General features: G+C 35.3%; 2 protein-coding genes across 5 annotated transcripts in view; one reads left to right on the top strand and one right to left on the bottom strand.

Annotated features, from left to right (window-relative positions):
• Positions 1-1,904: 1,904 nt before the first annotated feature.
• On the top strand, positions 1,905-4,173 carry LOC111486668. The gene is made up of 2 exons (XM_023133880.1): positions 1,905-2,362; positions 2,801-4,173. The coding sequence occupies exons 1-2, from the start codon at positions 1,967-1,969 to the stop codon at positions 3,719-3,721; spliced, it is 1,317 nt and encodes a 438-aa protein (XP_022989648.1). The 5' UTR covers positions 1,905-1,966; the 3' UTR covers positions 3,722-4,173.
• A 1,186-nt stretch (positions 4,174-5,359) lies between these two features.
• The window catches only part of LOC111486639 (histone-lysine N-methyltransferase, H3 lysine-9 specific SUVH4-like), a 29,498-nt gene continuing 14,302 nt past the window's right edge, over positions 5,360-20,555 (bottom strand). For 2 of the 4 annotated variants that reach the window (XM_023133831.1, XM_023133833.1), the window contains exons 7-16: positions 12,595-12,768; positions 11,540-11,638; positions 10,930-11,028; positions 10,230-10,279; positions 10,032-10,120; positions 9,447-9,606; positions 9,245-9,350; positions 8,954-9,136; positions 7,776-8,012; positions 5,442-5,952 (exon numbers count right to left, since the gene is read on the bottom strand). In XM_023133831.1, coding sequence (XP_022989599.1) covers positions 5,839-5,952; positions 7,776-8,012; positions 8,954-9,136; positions 9,245-9,350; positions 9,447-9,606; positions 10,032-10,120; positions 10,230-10,279; positions 10,930-11,028; positions 11,540-11,638; positions 12,595-12,768 — 1,311 coding nt within the window. In that variant the 3' untranslated portion in view covers positions 5,442-5,838. Of the gene's footprint in view, positions 5,953-7,775; positions 8,013-8,953; positions 9,137-9,244; positions 9,351-9,446; positions 9,607-10,031; positions 10,121-10,229; positions 10,280-10,929; positions 11,029-11,539; positions 11,639-12,594; positions 12,769-20,555 lie in introns of all 4 variants that reach the window. The other 2 variants (XM_023133832.1, XM_023133834.1) reach the window with 2 other exon arrangements.

The raw sequence follows: 20,555 nt of genomic DNA, 5'->3' as shown, positions 1-20,555 counted from the left end.
AATTTTCCATTTTTAACCTTCCTTAAAATATCATTTCTGTTCTTTTTTTAAAAAAAATAACTTTTGATCTAAGGTGGAGGGAACAATAATTTTACGAAATAAATTAGGTTAAATATTCGGGAATGCGTTTATTTTTGCAGGGATCAAGGTGGAGAATGTACATGTAACGGCCCAGATCCAAGATCCACTACTAGCAGATATTGTCCTTTTTGGGCTTTCCCCTCAGGACCGCTTCCATACCCTTATAAAGGGTGTTTTGTTCTCCTCCCCAACCATTCCTTTCAGGCTTCCCCTCAGGATCGCTTCCATACGGGTGTTTTTTGTTCTCCTCCCCAACCATCCCTTTCGGGCTTCCCCTCAGGACCACTTCCATACGGGTGTTTTTTGTTCTCCTCTCCAACCATCCCTTCCGGGCTTCCCCTCAGGACCGCTTCCATACGGGTGTTTTTTGTTCTCCTCCCCAACCATCCCTTTCGGGCTTCCCCTCAGGACTGCTTCCATACCCTTATAAAGGGTGTTTTGTTCTCCTCCCCAACCATCCCCCGTTTCCATACTCTTATAAAATGGTGTTTTGTTCTACTCCCCAACAATGTGGGACATCACAATTACCCTCTTTCGGGGCCCAGCATCCTTATAGTTAAAGGGTGTTTTGTTCTCCTCTCCAACCAATGTAGGACATCACAATCCACCCTCTTTAGGGCCCAACATCTTTACTAGCACACTGTCTCGTGTCTACTCCCTTTGGGGAACAACCTCCTCGCTGGCACATAGTCCAGTGTCTGGCAACGTCTCAGATCCACCGCTAGTAGATATTGTTCTTTTTGAGCTTTCTCTTTTGGGCTTCCTCTCAAGGCTTTAAAACGTGTATGCTAGGGGAAAGTTTCCATACCCTTGTAAAGGATGTTTTGTTCTCCTCCACAATCAATGTAGGACATCATAGTACAAAAGTTCAAATTCTCGACACATCATTTTTATTAATATTAAAAATATGTAAACAAAAATTTTAATATAATATAATATTAATAAATAAAATTATAATATAAGATTCTCTCTAAAAAAAATAAAAATTTAATATTAAAAAATAATCTTTCAGGCAAAAGAAAAGTTTCAACATAGTATTTGGCTTATATTTCATCGACTTTAGACTTATTAGCCAAAATAAAGTATAATTAATTGAAATAAAATGATGGCTCGTTTGTAGAAAGTCGTGCATAATATGTAAAAAGGTATGGAAAAGACGAGGACGAGGAACACAATCTCCGTCTCTAGCTCCATTTATCTAATAGGGTTCTCACCCTCGTTTAACGGTGATTTTCTACCTCATTCAGGAGGGTCTATAAGAATCTCGGCTCTGTGAGTAAATGAATATTTCTAATTATATTTAAAAAAACACACGTAAACTTTGACATTAACACCCTTAACCATTAGCAAAAAAAAAAAAAAAAAAAAAAGTTCGGAAACGTTTGTATCGTCAATATATGGACGTATACTATCTCTCTACACTTCATAGTCATGCTCGGATATTAGGTGTAAAAATAAAATATTGATTTAAATGTATGCGTCATCCGTTAATTACCATTAACCTTATTTTATTTAAATTAATTATATTTTTTAATTTGATTCCAACTTTATTATGAGGTATATGTATGAGTTGTATTACCTATTAAACTTTTGATTAAAAGAAAAGAAAAGAAAAAAAGAGAAAATTACAAATTTATTTAATACGATTTAATATTATTAGTGAATGATAAGAAAAAATGGTCTATGTTTTTTCTCATCGGCCCAAGCCCAACAACGACTCAGGCCCATTTTATACCCAATGGGCCTGAAAGTCGGTGAGGCCCAACTTGACCCGTCCGTTAAAGATCCGACTGGAGGTGGAAATCAATTTATGAATTTCCTTTTCATTTCCATTTCTTCGAATTCAGAACAGCCCTAAATCCGCCCTTGATCGCCATTGCCGAGCATGGAGGACAACTTCAAAGTTCGTGTGGACAGAATTTTTGGTTCTCTCTCTTCTTCATCATCATCTTCTTCTTATTCTACAGCAGCCTTCAACTCACCTCTGAGTTCTCTGTGGTGCCTTACGGACGATGAGGTCGAGAGGAGGGAGTGGATCAAGGGGAAGGTAGACCAACCGGAACCGGAGCTCGAGCCGACCTCGTTCCTCGCCGGCGAAAGGAAAGTGAACGGAAGGAATTCATTTCGATTCCGAGATGATTTTGAGGATGACGTCGGGGATTTGGACGAAAATCCAGAGTCAAATGGATCGTCGAGTAATTTTCCTAAGCCTGACGATTATGGAGACGAAGAATGGGAAATAAAGTCCTTGATTGGACGGGACTGCACCCTTGATTTTGAGGTACGCTGCTAGCTCTCTCTGGCTCTTTGTCAATGTCGTTTAGAACCATTCTGATTAGTATATTCTTAATTTTTGCTGGTTTATGGGTAAGGAAAGTTCAACTATCGAGAAATCTGCTTGCAGGGCTGTCTGTGGTTACAGCCGCCTCAAGTGCATACTTGAGGATACTACTACATATAAACGAAATGAAAATTCGATATTTGGATTTTGTGCCTTCTTCATAGTGTTAAAATCGAGCAAATACTGTTTGTAAAGGATTTTTTAAAATCTTGTTGTGTCGTGTTGGTAAGCTTGTTGAACGTGAGATATATAGTATTTTGCTGGTACATTGTGGAATATGGAGGACTATCATTTAGGTTTTCTGGACTCCATTTGTCTAGTAGCTTGCCTCCTGAGATATACGATTTGAATTGATGAGTAACTGAAAATTCTATGCAGGAAGAGGAAGATGAGTATGATAAAGTTGCTGTTGGCAAGGAGAAAGTTGGAGATCGGTTGTATATGAAGGACATAACTGACTGTGGTGTTGAAATAGATTCGTGTACCGAACTTCCCACTTCAATACGAAATTTCACCAGAGATCCACGAGCTAATCATTTGGCTGCAAAAGTTCGGCTCAAGGAAGATGCAGAAGCTTCTAAAACAATGGATTCTTTGCACGTCTCCGAGAACGATGCAGTAGCCATTGCTGTTTCTGAATGCAATGTTTCCCAGAACCCAAAATCTATTCTAAAGAGGAAAGATAATCATCTTGATGCCAAATCGCACAAGCGTGTCCGATTCGACCCTGAATGTGAAATTTCTCGAGAGTCTCAAGGATCAGAAGATATCTCTATGGAAGCAAACTCTTCCATTGGAGCTGCTGAAGTTACCAATGAAGCAACCTTCCAATCTCAAGGCTTTTGCCGTCAAGCTCCGGACTACTTACGAAATCCTTCGAGATACACGCATTATACTTTCGATTCATCCAATGAGGTGGATGAAGAGTCCAACAAGAACGCCTATATGGATTTCCTTCAGCTGGTGAGAGGATCGAAGACAATAGAACCGTTGCATCTGGATGATTCTTCAACTGGTCCACCAAAATCTATCACCTTCATCCCAAAAAAGAAAGCAGGTGATACAGTAATGCTTGAAAATCCTACCCCAGGGGAGCAAAATCATCAGAATGGAGTTGGCAAGGAGCTTGTGCACCAGAAAGGCATGCCCATCAGCATCGCATCCGTGGACGCCCAAACTGATGATGTTTGCTCTATGGAGGAAGACGAGCCTGAGAAATTAGAAACTAGAAGAAACATCTCACAAAAGACAGCCCGCCAGTACAGGATGAGAGCTAAGATGGACTCGGAGGAGGCCTGATCGATATGAGGCTGTCCGAATCTCGTCTTTACCGCACTTTGTTTGATGCACAATAGTTTTGGGACACTGCAATGGACAGCCCCATGTATCGGCGAGTTAACGAGTTACTAACTACAAAATTTCCAGATGACACTCTGCACCTCGAACCGTGATCATGGTCAATATCTCCGCTTCAAGCTCCAACCTCAGGGGGGCGGGCAAGGTTCGTGTGCGAGTATGATAACACGCATTACATAATGACTGTTTTCGTAGTAATTCAAATATTGGCTCGTGGTGTATGAATTGGTTTGATAATATGCATGTTTCTCTTGAATTAGGGATATGGTTGAAATTGAGCCATCAACTTTAAAAGGTAGAACTCAAAATTTGTAGTTTATTCCCTTCAAAGACGTAGAAGACACGTTTAGAAGCTTCTTCTCAATTTTACAGCATGGTTAGATGTCTCTTCTAAATCAGTTTTTGCACCAAGTGGGTACAACTTGGGTTAAATTACGGACTAGTTTATTTGGTTCTCAACTAAAGTAATTATCTTCTACTCATAGGCATTACATTTTAAAAATTGTCACAAATTTCTTACGTATTTTAAAATTGACCAATTATTAAATATAAAATTAAAATTTATTTAAACTCAAAAATTAAACTTTTAAATTTGGTATATAATAGCTAATAAGAGACTAGATCAATAGTGAGTTTAGTTAGCAACTATCATCCTATCAATACCAATATTTATGGTGAGAATTGTTGCCTTTTTACCTGCATATATAACACCAATTTCAATTTCTCAAATCTTGCTTTCGAAATCTCTCTTTGCCCCTGTTTTATAAAACTTTTTTGAATCAGGGCAAGAGGCTCAAACGTATGTGAATGAATTGACTTAACTCAATTGTTGCTGGGAAGTGAGTATCGCAATCGCAAGTTCGTCATTAAAAGTGCTCAAAGTGATATTCAGTTTTGGGTAACAAATTTCAAAGTAAGATGATAGGCTCAATTTTGTGTCTAAAAAATTAACCAATTAAAAAAAAGCCTTGATTTGTGTCTAATAACTATAGCTTAACTAACAAATTTTAGAAGACGTTTAATAGGTTATAGATAACAAAATAAAAAATTTAAACATCTAAAAACTTTAAAAGATCGCTTAAAAGTTCACAAATCAAATAGAATCAAATTAAAAAGGGAGAATTCATCGATTTGTAATCGAGTTGTTACATTCGTTTATGTTTACAATAATTTAACTAATTTCCTAGAACCATAGAGAAAAGGTATTCATTTTTTGGTTTGCTAGGTAAGCCTCAACCTTCCTTTCTAGATTACAATTGGATAAAAGTTTTAACAAAATGGACATTATCGAACCCCATAATCTTGCACCTGCGATTCCATTTCTTTCTCGATGATGTTCTACATTTATGTTTCCACTTCCAGCCGCCATAATTCTATAGAGGAAAAAATAAGATTTTCCCATAAAGTGGCGAGGTTCGTTAGCAATTTGGTAACAGTATCCTTTCAGTCCAGTCAACCAATTTGAGAAAAGAACAAAAGAAATAGGAACACAAATCAAATTAGAAGTAAGATCTTGAAGCATGACAATAAAGACTCAAATAAGAACCAAACTAGACTAAGCTAAAATAAGACAATAACATTACTTCAAAATGCTATCAATAATTTCATAGGTTACCATCAGAGAATGGATCATATACTTAGTTTCAACAGTCAATCTAGAAGATCAAATTAAACCTCTTAATACTTCGAGATTGATCGAAACTTTTTGTGTAGCTCGATGATGATTCAGCTAAGATCAATAAACATTATATTAGAAACGTCCAAGACAGATTGGTGTAACGTATTTCAACTTCACTAATTTCACCTTAAAAAATGTATGTACAACTTTTCTCGACGAGTAAAATCAAAATATAGTTTTGAGGGGCGGGTCGATGTGGACATATAGATGTACCTAGAAATGGGAGAGCAGATATGAACAAGGTGATGTGAGTTTGATGATGGAATAGGGGATGAGAAGAAACTGAAAAGATTGATTCTTGAGGCAAAAAATTTTAAGAACAAACAAACAAAAAAGGATAGGGAGGTTACAGTGGTGATAATGTTGAAGGCCGTCCTATAGACTAAAACAGGCGTTTCCTACACTCGGTTGCACCACAGAAGCAAGGCATCTGTTTTATCTTCCCATCTGAACCATACACGCTATCAAGTGCATAGCCATAGTCGTAAGTCAGTTCCTGCAATTAAGTAACAAAGGTTGGATATTCTAAATTTTTATAATAATAACCAAGCATAATCCAATGGGTGAAACTAAACTTAATTCAATGACAAGTAATTTTTCAGTCCAGGCTCTAAAATTTAGAATTATTTACTCGGAAATTGTTTGTATAATATTCTTTACATCAAAAATATTTTGAATTTATAGTCATATATATACAAGTAAATAAATGTTATTTTGCTGTTATTAAATGACACCAATATAGCATTGCATAATTGAAACAATCTAGAACATTACTGACAACTGAAAGTCTCATTGAGAATTCAACACTCAAAGAAAATACTTCTTTCATAAAAACTACGTTATGGAGAACCCTAAACTAAAAAATTTATCATTACAGTAAAGAACAACTATGTTAGGAATCACGACTCTCCATAATGGTATGATATTGTCCACTTTGAGCATAAGTACTCATGGGCTTGCTTTGGGTTTCCCCAAAAGGCCTCGTACCAATGAGGATGTATTCTTTACTTATAAATCTATGATCATTTTCTAAATTAGCCCATGTGAGATTCCCTCCCAACAACCCTCAACAATCCTCTCCCCTGAGGCCTATGGAGCCCTCGAACAACCTCCTTTTAATCGAGGATCGACTCCTTCTCTTGAGTCCTCGAACAAAGTACAACACTTGTTCGAAACTTGAGTCACTTTTGATTACACCTTCAAAGCTCACAACTTTTTTGTTCGACATTAAAATTCTATTGACATGGCTAAGTCAAGGGCACAACTTTGATACCATGTTAGGAATCACGACTCTCCACAATGGTATGATATTGTCCACTTTGAGCATAAGCTCTCGTGACTTTGCTTTGGGCTTCTCCAAAAGGCCTCATACCAACGGAAATGTATTCCTTACTTATAAACCCATGATCATTCCCTAAATCAGCAATCAGACTACACATAATAATACATATTATAATACCCTCATCAAGTTGGAGAAAATATGTCAACCATGCTCAGCTTGGTGCATTGAGAATTTAAGACTCTATACATATTATAATACCCTCGTCAAGTTGGAGAAAATATGTCAACCATGCTCAGCTTGGTGCATTGAGAATTTATCTTTGCTCCACTTAAGACTTTGGTAAGAATATCTCTCAGTTGTTCTCCATTCACATGATAATACACTTCAACTTGTTGTGTTGAGTTTATTATTTAATAAGAGGGATGTTTATCTTAAAAAATTACAACCCAAACAATTGGGTTGAGTATAAAAAATGCCCGGACTCGACCAGATCCAACCCACAAACCTCACTAATTTTGACCTGCCCACATTTATGATGAAAAAGGACCAACTACGAGTATCTCATCAAACTAGGCTGCTTAAATAAGATCGAGTGGTCAATCTTTCACCTTTATAAAGAAATTTAACTTCAAGTTAGCAAGTCTCTTTCGCGCCTTCTCAATAGCGGGACTCAAAAAAAGGAAGAGCTCTCAGATTATGACTATGAGGGATGCTTAAATAGCTCACCTACACACTTTATCTGGATCACAATTTAAACCAAAATTTTGCATTTTTCGCTATCGATATTAAGCCCCCGACAAGAACTAAGTAAAAGTTAAGATGTGGTTCAAGATGAGGACAAACTCCTTGTCGAAACAAATGAAGATAGTATCATAGACAAATTAAAGATGAGAGAAAGGAGCTCTGTTTTTCCTAATTTTCGATCATACTGCTACCTACCACTCAATATAATAAAAAAGATCTTCAAACAAATTTTGGAAATATTAACAAGCATTAAAATTTGGAGGAAAGAGCAAGAAACAGACAAGTCAAAAAACCTGGAGGGGTGGTATGTTTTCTGCGGCAAATAATACCACTCGAGCAAGCTTGATGTCATGGTGTGAGCTCAACACACATTGTACAAAAAGATTCGGTTCACAACTATGATTGATAAACCTTGCAATATTTCCAGTGGAACAAGCATCAACGCAGAACTCTGGCACACTTTCAGATCTTTGATCATCTATTCCATCAGCAGAATTGTTTGGTAGTAAAGATGCATCTCTTGAACGCCTCTACAAGAACAGGAAAAATAAAACATGTTTGAATATCATGGTAATAAAAGAGAGAAACTGAAAATAGAATTTAGAGATTTGTATGAACATTTCAACATTCAATTTCAATTTATCCATAATGGTCTCAATCTATTTGTTCTTCTCGGACCACTTATCTACCCCTTCCTATCCAAACAAATTTAGAGGTTGCTCTACTTGCATAAGACAAAAGAACCTTAGATTTTCCTTTGAAGTAAGGAGGAATAAGAAGGGTATAATAATTCGAGGCACAATACTGGGAAGGGAGTATATTATCCCAAATATTTGCCTCCACCAAATTTGCAGGATAAAAGAGCATTCCCATAACAGATAAAAGTTTTTGTAGCTCAAGCCCATCGCCAGCAAATATTGTCCCTCTTTGGACTTTTCCTTTCGAACTTCCCCTCAGGATTTTTAAAACGCGTCAGCCAGTGGGGGTTTCCATTGATGTGCATCTCACAATCTACCCAGACGCGTTTTAAAAACTGAGGAAAAACTCAAAAGGGAAAGTCTAAAGAGGACAATATCTGCTAGTCTGAGATGGAAGATCCTCTTTCTTCTCCCTTATTGGAAGACAATGGTCAAGGACGAAAACGAATCTCTCACCTTTGTCCCATATGAAAGGATTCATATTTTCTAGTCACAGTGGACAAAAATGAGAATTCTAACAGATTTTTAATTGATTGTCCTGTTATTGTTGCAAATTAGATAGGCAAAAATATTCAAGCAAATTCCATGCACAGAACCCCTATCCCACCTTCATATTTTTAAATAGACAATTCTTCAACAATGTAGAATTATTTTAGGGCACAATAATGCAGATGGGGATTCATCCTCATTCCTTCCCATTTCTAAAAATATATGCATTGTGAAAGATTTTATTCTCGTGAAAAAAAGCTCATCTAAGGCATCTTGCATGGTACCATTCGTCCACCGAAGCCTCTAATTGTTTGCAAGCAATCGATGTCGAAGATATAATTATTCTCAGATACGTGATCAAGATCATCTGTCCTTGAAAGTACTCCTGTATATTCACAAACAGGTGCACCAGAAGGTATAAAATCCCATGACCTTACAGCCCATCCTTTCTTTGGTGTTCGAAAAACCTGCTCACAAACGATACAATATTTGATTTAAATCATTTAAAATCTGACTCACCGATCATAATTGAAAAGAAAAATTAGGAATATTGTAACTAGATGCAACATCCGAACCTCAAGCCGATATTTGATACCCCTCTGTGAAGTTCGATTCACACAACCAGGACCACAACCACAATTGGGACCGCATTCGTAAACTACATCCTTGGCTTCTATAAGTCTAACATTATAAGAACTCACCCTCTCAGATTCATGATAAAAATATCCAAGCTAGAGAGATTTCAATATATCTGATCAAGATTTAATGGATCCAGACCTTCCACCATCACGATGCACATATGGGAAGTCTAATCCATTAAGCTTAGCACATGAACAAGTCCTTGAAGATATACATGATCCTCTACAGTCACATCCATTAGCATTTGAAGGAAGTTTCACACCGTGTCCAACTTTAATAGATTTACAGTAAGTGAAACCTGAAATCATTCAAGAGCAAACATTCAGAATAGAAATTGTCCCAACACTTGAAGCATGCAGAAAACTTAATGGGAGATTCGAATGCATATTTTCATGATATAGTAGAAATCAAATATGCCAAAGAATAATATCAAACATTCTTTATTAACTGTTGAATACCAAAAGTTCTTGAATGAAAAAGAAAATATATAAGGCAAATATAAGGATATATATTATATTCAGACATCATATTTTCGTCATTGTGTCATACAAGACTTCAAATGAAAAAACTTTAAAGGACCCAGCCTAGGCAGAGAACAGGCACATGAAAAAACTTCAAATGTACCAGACAAAGTATCAATCTACTACAAAAATATCCAAACCAAGTGTAAGACATTGATCAAACAACATAATGAGATCAAATAAAATTTGTTGTTTTACTTGCCTGTGGGTGCAACCGGTTGATCGTCAACCAAATTGGTAGCTGGAATTGGAATATCCTCTTGACTCCCAGTGATATCCTCACACACCAACCTAAAGACAATTTAAATTTAAACAAAAACGCACAGAAAAGGATCCTTTCATTTTAAAAAACCCTGAAGTGTAATGTCTTTGCATCTTTATCAGCTATTTAAGTTCGTACCCACGTATTTCTGAAACTGACTTGGGAACTCGACCATAAACAAATTGAACCTGTCACAAGAGCACAGACGAAGAATATCTCACCTCTATTCAGTAAACATATGTTTAATAAATTGCATTAGGAAATCTCAATCTTGTATAAACTAGACAATTAGAATTAGGGAAAAAGAAATGTACGCTATGACAACAGAAAAGAGTCCAACAAATAGGCCAAGGAAAGAGAAAATAGTAAGAAATCAGAAGCGAATTGTGCAATGGCTTCTAATTCGATAAATTGAACCAATTCCAATTTTGATTTGCCGTAGAAACCATAACTTGCATGAGCGGAAACAGAAGGGAGAGACTATAAAGATCATGATTAGTTAGAGTAAAAGTTGCCAAGTGTAATGAAATTTCAATATTCTTCGCTATGGTTTGGGTTGACAGATAGGTAAGGAGTAAGCATGATAGCAATTTCCGTTTCTCTAATAGAAACAAGGGGACGTTTTATTTGAGGAAAATGAAAGGATAAAAATTATCTTCATGGGAAAAAGGGTCCGAAACAAAGGAGTTTCTACTTGAATGCCCCTTGATATAATTCAAATATGGAGCTAATTGCAAAAGCATGATAAAGAATGCACCTTATGGAAGTAGACTTGTAACATACCAAGTCATTAAAATTCTTCAAAACAAGATTACTATTAAATAAGAGAAGTATAGACCTGGTTCGTAGTCAACAATGACTGTCCTTCAATCCGCCTAAGACGAAATTTAAACACAGTAAACCCAGAAATACCTTTTTCTGCCCAATACTGTATAACCTGTGAAGTACGAAGTACTGCATCAATTGAATAATAAACATATCTACATGTCATAAGAAGATTAAAATAATGTTTTCTAATAAGAAACAAGTGAATGCATTATAAACACACAAAAAAGGTCAACAGCCTAGGGTGCGAGGTAGAGAAAAGAAGCATTAAAATAACTTCATCAACAGAATTCCATAATATCCACTCCAGTAAATCCAATATAAAATCAAAACATTGCATTTTCTTTTTATTCATAACCAAGATTTCGTTAAGAAAAAATGAAAGAATACAGGGGCATGCAAAAAGAAAATCTACAAAAAAGGAAGCAAACTACAAAAAGATCCTTCAATCTGGTAAAATGAGTCCTAATAGATGATTTACCACAAAAACTCATAGAGAACTTGTGGTGAACAGAGAAATGTACTAAGACTACTTCTATGTCACGTGTTTATTGAACAAACGAAAAACAAAAACAAAAAATAAAAATAAAGAATGCAAAATATTTCTTTTAAAAAAAAAATACCTTGTACAAGCCATCATACGTGTAAAGTTTCCCACAGTAACTACTCGCAGATTCATGCCCCCGGAGCACTCTAACTGGGACAGCTTGCTCAATACAGTTCTGGATTAGTGGAGAACCAGTCAGACAAAGAACTAAACTTTGAACTAACCAAATTTTAAAGCAAATGCAACAGAAAAATTTCTCGCTATAATCAAATGTGTAGATTGATGAACAAAGTTAGAAAAGTAGTCTTCATGGAGGACATCAACAACAACAAAATAATATATAAAATATATAATTTTTAATATTCCTAATTGCAGTCACACTCTAGACTATCTTAAGCAGCAAAAAGGACACCAACTTCCAGAGGATTAAATCAGACAATAAAAGTTTATGACAATGAAAGGATCTGAGGAAGAGTTGCGTCAAAAAATTATAATTAGGAAAAGCAAGAGTCAAAGAAAAAAATCCACAGTGCGAACATCTTTCAGAATATCCAACACTGAAGAAAACAACTTTTTTCATAAAAACAATAACACTTCAGACGAAAATTTTTGACTCATCAGAGAAGCTAAAGAGAAAAAGATCATCATTCAAAGATGTATAAAATATAAATTCAAGGAAAAAGAGATTCGGGAGAAGAGGTTTTAGCCAAAATATTTTAAAAAGTAAAATTTGCATCCCATTCTCAAAAAACATATTCACAAACAGACTTGATGACTTTAGGTATACACATTCTCAAGAACTGTAGATAAACGTTTTAATGATGATATTTCAACTCAAACCTATAATTTTGAACTCCAAAATTCTTTCCAAAAAAAAAAAAAAAAATTCAAAGAAAACTCTATTAGTAACTCCCTTTTAGTATCTTTCCAAATAAATCAATCCCCAGTTCTGCAACCTTTGTTTTGTAACTTGTAACAATTTACCATTTGATCAAATATACTTTTCACCTTCCTCTGAAATCATATGAAAAACTACTCAATCCATAGATTTCATTTACTATCTGGACCAATTCAAGTTACACAAGATCAAAGGACAAGAGAGTTATATCTAAAAAAACCTGAGGTACATACCTTCAGAGCCAAATTACCACGTTCCATTACTTGATCCCGGATCTGACGTTTATTGCCAGTTAAATCTTGCCCACCTTGACCAGTGTAAACGACATCCTCAGCATTATCCAAGTCATCCTCATACATGCCCGACAAAACTATGGACACCGCAACTGGGAAGGAGTAATTACTATACTGCAATTATTTCAAAAAGCACCTAAGAAACTGTCATGAATAATCATCCAAATAAGAAGTCCTAATCCTAGTGGAAAACCTTACTCTGAAGTCAGCCAATTAATATTTTAGACAATTAGAGCGTAAGGGATATTAGATAATTAGAACGTATAAAAGAGACAAAAACAAAAATTAAATGATCGCCTTTGTTTCAAATATCTTGAACTAATTTTCATCTTTATATTTAGTCCTTTCTCCTTGCACATTTATATGATAGTTATAAATGATTTTGGGCCAATTTGTGTCTGGCTCCTTTCCACATAAAAAGACATCACCTTATATTTCTTTTGTGATCGTTTTTTTAAGGAAAAAGTCAGAAGTCAAATAAATTTGGTTATAAAACAATGAAGAAAACTTTTGTTCTGAATGTATAAAATAATGAAGAAACATTTGCCCTAGTTGCAAAGATGAACACGGTAAGAATATTGTTATCCTTCACTGCCGAATTAAATTGGTAGCTCACACAGTATGATGCGAAAGATGAGGAAATCTACATGGACATTCCTCTAGGATTTGAAAACACACAAGTATGCAAATTGAGAAAGACCTTGTACGGACTAAAACAATCATCAAATGCGTGGTTTGGAAGATTCACAAAGGTAATGCAAGACTTTGGATATAAGAAAAGTCAAGGAGATCACTCTATCTTTATCAAGCACTTAGAAACAAGAGGAGTTATAATGCTTCTAGTGCATGTAGATGACATTATAGTCACTAGAGATAATGAAAAAGAAACAATTGATCTTAGAAGGAAATTGATGAAAGAATTTGAGATCAAAAACATGGAAGACTAAAGTACTTTCTCGGCTTTGAAGTAGCTACTCAGCTTAGGACATTTTCGAATCACAACAAAAATATGTGATGAATTTATTGATTGGAGGGAAAAGCGAATGTAAACCTACCAACACTTATGGATCCACATTAGAAATTGGGGGAGTCAAAAGAACCTATAGTTAACATAGAAATGTACTAGAAGCTAGTGGGGAGACTTGTATATCTAACTTACACTAGACTAAACATAGCATACTCAGTAAGTGTAATTCGCCAATTCATGCATGATCCACAAAAACCTCACCTTCAAGCAGCATATAGAGTGTTACGTTACCTAAAAGGAACTTCAAGAAAAGGAATTTTGTTTGATTCAATTGTGAAATAAAATATCACTAAAATATCACGACGTGTGTATCTAGGGAATAGTTGCTTCAAAGTGAATTACCCCTAGATACACATATTTAATGAAATTTTTGATTTATTTTGAGTATACGGATTCCGTTAAAGATTCAAACTTCATTTTCGTCTTTTTTTTTCTAAAGTTTTTCTACAAAAAAATCCAATGGATTTTCAATTTATGCAAAATTCTTTTCCATTTCGAGAATGTCTAATATATGTTTTACGTCTTCTATGCGAAAATGTTTCATTTTCATAAGTTCGTCTGGACTATTATTCAAAAGGTCAAATAATGTATGTATATTGGACCGACCTAAAAGGAACTTCAAGAAAAGGAATTTTGTTCAAGTGGAACAATTCCTTTGCATTGGAAGCTTACACTGACGCTGATTATGTTGGACCAATTGTTGACCGCAGATCTATTACAGGGAATTGTACTTTTGTTGGAGGTAATTTAGTAATAAGAAAAATGTGGTGGCTAGATCATCTGTCAGATCAAAAAATTTCAAGCTATTGCACAATGGTTCCATGAACTCTTATGGTTGAAGATGATCTTTGATGATTTATAAATTAAGGGAGAAGATCTAATAAAGTTGTACTATGACAAAAATAAAATCAACGATAAATATTGCACATAATCCTATCCAACATGATAAAACAAAGCATATTGAAATTGATTGACATATTATCAAGGAAAAATTGGAGAAAGGAATAGTATGTGTTAGTTATGTACCCGATAGATTCAACTAGAAGATATATTAACAAAAAACTTCACAACTCAATGTTTCATGAGTTGCATCAAAGCTAGAAATGGATGATATCTGTTCCTCAACTTGAGAGGGAGTGTTGAAGGAATGGTCTTGATTTAAGAAATATTTGTGTAATTAAGAGATATTTAGGTAATCCCTTTAAATAAAGAAAATATTAGATCCTAATATCTAGGAATTTATTTAAATGTATTCTTAACTAATATTTAGGGATTTAGCTAGATTTAATTTTACCTAGTATCTATGAATATTTTTCTGTATTATAAAAGGAACATGTATCTCTTTGAAAATAAATGAAGAATTGAGAGCAAGGTAGTTTATACTTGAAACGGTTTTGAAGGGACGCTAGATTTTAGACCCCTGATGCCTCGAGGGGTTTCTCTAACAACTCTTTTTTCCATTTGTTGTATGTCTTTTCTCCACCCCAAACTACCATCCCTTTCTCCTCAATTCTTTTTTTTTTTTTTTTCCCCTTCTTTTGTGTGTGGCTGGTTTTACATGGGAGAGTCAACTCTTTTGGACTCGTGTTCAAATAAACCCTTCCTTTGTGTTGTTTCCATAGTGGTGTATTCTTTGCAAATGTCAGGCTAAGGATCTCGATCATTTGTTGTGGTATTGTTAGTGAAAGAGGGATTTATTGAAGGGTTGATGAGGAGATTGATTAATTTTGAAGAGCAAGAATGCTCTCTATATATAGAGAGAGAATACAAAGAGATATCTAGAAAATCTACCTAGAAATCAGGAAATCTGGTAACAAACCCGTAAACAAATTAAATCAAAACAAAATCTAATCAAATCAAGAGTAAATCAAATAAAAAACTAAATCTAACTCCTAATGGAGATTTAATTAGATACTAACTGACAGCAATCTAAACAAATACGTGATCTTTAACACTTCTCCTTGTTTAGATGCTGTGAATTCCAAGTTTTTTTTTCTTTTTTCTGAACACCCATCTTGCTCCAATTATCTTTCTGTTTAGAGATCGATCAACCAACTGCCAGATTTTGTTTTTCTCGATCACTGAAAGCTCCTCCTCTGACAGGTGCATCATCAACCAAAGCATCTTGTTGTTCATCTTCAGACAATTTTAGTCGTTCATCTTCAGACTCTTCTAACATGCCAACAAAGATGCCAACTTCTGACTTTTTGCCAAGCTTATCACGCTTGACCTGTGGAATGTAAGTGAAGCAAAGACACCCAAATACTCTAAGAAACTTTAAAGAATGTTTGTAACCATACCAAACTTCCATTGGTGTCAGGTCCTTCACAGCTTTTGTTGAAATTTGATTTTGCAAGCACATAATAGTGTTTGCTGCTTTTCCCCAAAAACATTTTGAAAGATCCTTCCCATGAAGCATGCATCTAGTCATCTCCATTATGAATCTATTCCTCCTTTCACTGACGTCATTCTGTTGAGGAGTGTATGGTGTTATCAATTGATGTTCAATTCCAATTCCAGCCTCTTCACAGAACCTGTTAAAAGTTTCTGAAGTGTATTCCCTGCTATTGTCTGATCTTATGGTCTGAATCAAGCATGCACTTTCGTTCTCAACTTTGGTTTTGAATTTCCAAAATACACCCGCAACTTTTGACTTTTGCTTCAGCAAGAATATCCAACACATTCTTGTTAGATCATTAATAAAAGCAATGTAATAAAGATTATCATTTAATGATGGTGTTTGCTGAGGACCACAAAGCTCAGTATGAACAAGCTGCACTTTTTTCGAGGCTCTCCATGCCTGTTTAGAAAAGGGTTGCCTATGTTGCTTCCCAAAATTACAAGTACGGCAAGGAGACATGTCCTTACCAATGTCAGGGAGTTCTTCTACCAGCTTCTTTGATTGCATCGGAAGCAAACCTCGATGATGAAAGTGTCCAAGTCTTTTGTGCCAAATCTTAGTGGCACTAACTCTGGATATAAAGGCCGTCGGATTTAGAGCAAAGCTTTTTCCTTCCATTTTGACATTGAACAAGTCTTTGCCACTAGCATCTTTGATCAAACACTGCTTATTCTCAAACAACACTTTATAGCCTTTATCAAGTAACTGACCAACGCATAACAGATTTTGATCAATTTTAGGCACAAATAAAACATCTGGAATAAATTTTGTACCTTCATAGCTTGTTATAGCTATTGTGCCTTTTCCCTTGACTTCCAAGCGTTCACCATTGCCAATCCTCACTCTCTTATCTTCGGTGTCTCTTAATTCCTCAAAAAACTCCTTGTTATATGTCATGTGATTTGTGCACCCACTGTCAATCAACCAGCTCTCGCTTGATTCTTTGCCTGAGAAACAAGTGGCCACAAACAATTGATCTTCTTCTTCCTCTTCTTGATCAACTACCTGCGCATCTACTTCTTTCACCTGATCTTTGGCTTTACAGATCACAGCCTCATGTCCAAGTTGATTGCATTTGGAGCAGAAGGCGTCAGGTCTTCTCCAACACTTGTATGGTGGATGACCTTTCTTCTCACAATGGCGGCAAGGTGGATAGGATTTTTTGAAACCTCCTCCTTTTGTCTTCTGATAAGTTGCAGATGGATCTCCATACGTCGATTGGTTTTTGAAAATTTTCTTGTTTTTATACTTGCTGTTGTCTTGATGCTTAACAGGTAAGGCATCTTCAATCACCCTTTCTTGCCTCATAGACCTCCTTTGCTCTTGTGCTTGTAAAGCATTCAAGAGCTCTGTAAGAGAAATCTTTGACAAGTCTCTGGTGTTCTCCAAAGTAGTAATGGTGGCTTCAAACTTCTCTGGAATAGTGACTAGCAGCTTTTCAATGATCCTGGAATCATTTAATACATAACCAAGTAATCTCACCTTATTGGCAATGCTGAGAAGTCTGTCAGAGTACTCTTTCACCGATTCAGACTCCTTCATCTTCTGCAACTCGAAATCCTTAATCAAATTCAGGACTTTTATTCCACGAATCCTCTTATCTCCTTCATATTCGGCTTTGAGATAATCCCAGATTTCTTTGGCTGTTTTGAGGGACATTATTCGCATGAAGATCATTTGAGATACAGCGGCAAATAGGCAAGCTTTCGCCTTTGATTTCCTTGTCTTCTTTTCCTTCTGTAATTTGATTTGTGCTACAGTAGGATTTGCTGGAAGCGGAGGCCTCTTCTATTTGTGCTACAGTAGGATTTGTTGTAATTTGATTTGTCTTCTCTTCTATTACTTCCCAAAGATCCAAGGCCTCCAAATAAGTCTCCATACGAACTGCCCACATTTGATAATTGTCTCCATCGAAGATTGGTGGTGCAACAGCGGAAAAACTGGATTCTCCTTCCATCTTGATCTCACAGATCCCTTAAGAAGATAGCTCTGATACTAATTGTTAGTGAAAGAGAGATTTATTGAATGGTTGATGAGAAGATTGATTAATTTTGAAGAGCAAGAATGCTCTATATATATACAGAGAATACAAAGAGATATCTAGAAAATCTACCTAGAAATTCTAATCAAATCAAGAGTAAATCAAATAAAAAACTAAATCTAACGCCTAACGGAGATTTAATTAGATACTAACTGACAGCAATCTAAAGCAATCTAAACAAATACGTGATCTTTAACCGGTATTGCCAGTTTTCTCCGTCTCCTTGGGTTTGGTGGTGGAATTAGTTTGGATTACGTTTGGCTTAGAACCGAGACTTTTTTGCTTTAGTGGAGAATGTGCTTCTCGATTCACCATTTTGCTTTAAGGGAAAAATCTTGTGGCATGCAAGTTTCTTTGCCATTTTGTCGGATATTTGGCTTGAGCCGGAATAACAGGGTTTTTAGAGAGGTTGAGAGGTCGTGTGATGAAGTGTGGGAGGTGGTGAGGTTTAGGCTTCAATTAATCTTAATTTGATTTTGTTGGTTTGGAGTGCCTACCCATCGTTAATTTTTGGACTCTAGGTCGTTGTTGGGCTTGTTTTTTTGTCTTTGTTTTTGTTTCATATTTCTCAATGAAAGCTCAATTTCTTACCAAAAGAACAAAAATTAATCCTGCATGATATGACAAAGCATATTAAAATTGGCAAACATTTAATAAACAAAAAGATTGATGCAAGCAATATATATCCATCATTTTCAAACAATAGAGCAAGCTACTAATGCACTAAATAATAGGAATGCAGAAAACACCTATAAGATTTTAATATGACACCAAGGCTACCATCTCTATAGCTCAAATCCAATCCTACATGATAAAACAATACATATTATAGTTTGCAAATATTCCATAAATGAGAAGATCGATGCATGCATATCCTTCATTTTCCAACAAGGTACTGATGCATCAAATGATTACCAGAAGGGGACACGTTGGCTACGAAATACCACTTTCAACTAACTTCAAAGGAATGTTCAATTTCCTTTATTTTAGTTTACCTTCTAATTCTTGCAATTCTTAGTTTCTTCAAGGTTTTTCTCCTCCGTAGGAGGATTTTGTATTTTCTTCATATAAAAGAGATTTAATTTCAAATTTCTATACAAAATCATGTGCTCTTGACCTACCCCCACACCCTACATCAAAAAGTCCCTTACTACTACTTTGTTCGCACAAATAGCTTGCTTTATTTAAGAAAACTGACATAACCCATCATCCAAAATCAAGGAGTTGAGAGTAATGATTTCAAATACACAATTCTTTCACCTTTACAAGCCATCCACCATAATTCTTAATAACAATTTATAAAACAAAATCAAATAGTTAATTTGCGTAGTAGATTTCTCTCTCCCAAAAGAACTCCCTTTCCAAAAGGAATCGCAATTGGTTAGATGGGATATATTTTTTTTAAGAAAAAAAGAAAAAAACCGAGCTTTCATTAGAGAAATGAAAAGATATATAGGGCATATAAAATACTAGCCCACCAAAAAATAACAATTATGGTTTCATTTCCTCATTAGAGAAGGGGTTTAGGACTTGATCGAAGAAACAGAAATTAAGTGCATCTATCAATTATTTGAGAGGATACGGTGTGAAGTGGGAAAAAAATTTGTTAGCCAAGAGAGAAGAAACAAGGAAGCAAACATAGTTCATCTTAAGCACACTTCAAAGAGATAAAAACAAATTAAAGCAAATTGAAGAGGAAATTTGGAGAATGGATGCAAAACTTGATATTGTAAGGATATATAATTTACGACTTTTCTTAAATAATAATAGGATCTGTTCAGTAGGTTGTATAACTGTCCGTAAGTCCTTCAATTCTAAGGATATATGGTTTTGCAAATCGTATTGCTTTATATTCAAAAATGTTGGAGTTCGGCCTTCTTTTGTTTGGATCAAACTAGGTTCAAGAAGGGAAAAATAATTTATGCCCAACAAAGTCAAATGTGTCCTCTGAAATATAGATTGGCTAAGTCAAAAAGAAAGAGTGCTCACTAGTGATGGAGTCACCTCTATCCCCTCTTTCACGATAAGGAACTTATAGGCATGAACCAAGACATCTCAATCATGCAATATGAACATCAAGGAAGATGGATTTCTTTTATTCCCATGGTTACAAATTTTTTGTGAATGATAATTTAGAGTTATGGTATTTCATTAATGTATTTTAAGACTTTTTATTTACTTTAAAGTTACATTTACATAGTGGCTAATAATGGCCATAAAGTAACTAGTATGAAAGTTACAACTCTTGGAATGTTCATAGAAGATTAAGGGTTTTTATTTTGAGGCTATATAAAGTCATATATGTTGTCTTTGAGACTTGGAATTGAAGTAAAACAAGCATTTGTGCTTGCTTTCCTTTAGTCAATGGCTAAGTTTTTTTTTTTTTTTTTTTTTTTTTTTTTTTTTTTTTTTTTTTTTTTTTTTTTTTTTTT

This window comes from Cucurbita maxima, unplaced genomic scaffold (assembly GCF_002738345.1).
Source record: "Cucurbita maxima cultivar Rimu unplaced genomic scaffold, Cmax_1.0 Cma_Scf00011, whole genome shotgun sequence".
Lineage (NCBI taxonomy): Eukaryota > Viridiplantae > Streptophyta > Magnoliopsida > Cucurbitales > Cucurbitaceae > Cucurbita > Cucurbita maxima.
Note: the sequence above shows the minus strand (reverse complement) of the source record. Positions and strands in the feature narration are given on the sequence as shown.

What these genes read in the sequence shown, in the direction of transcription:
- LOC111486668 (XM_023133880.1), top strand. Translation starts at nt 1,967, where the DNA reads ATGGAGGACAACTTCAAAGTTCGTGTGGACAGAATTTTTGGTTCTCTC. An exon ending in ACTGCACCCTTGATTTTGAG is followed by an intron (nt 2,363 to 2,800) that starts GTACGCTGCTAG and finishes AATTCTATGCAG; the next exon opens with GAAGAGGAAGATGAGTATGA.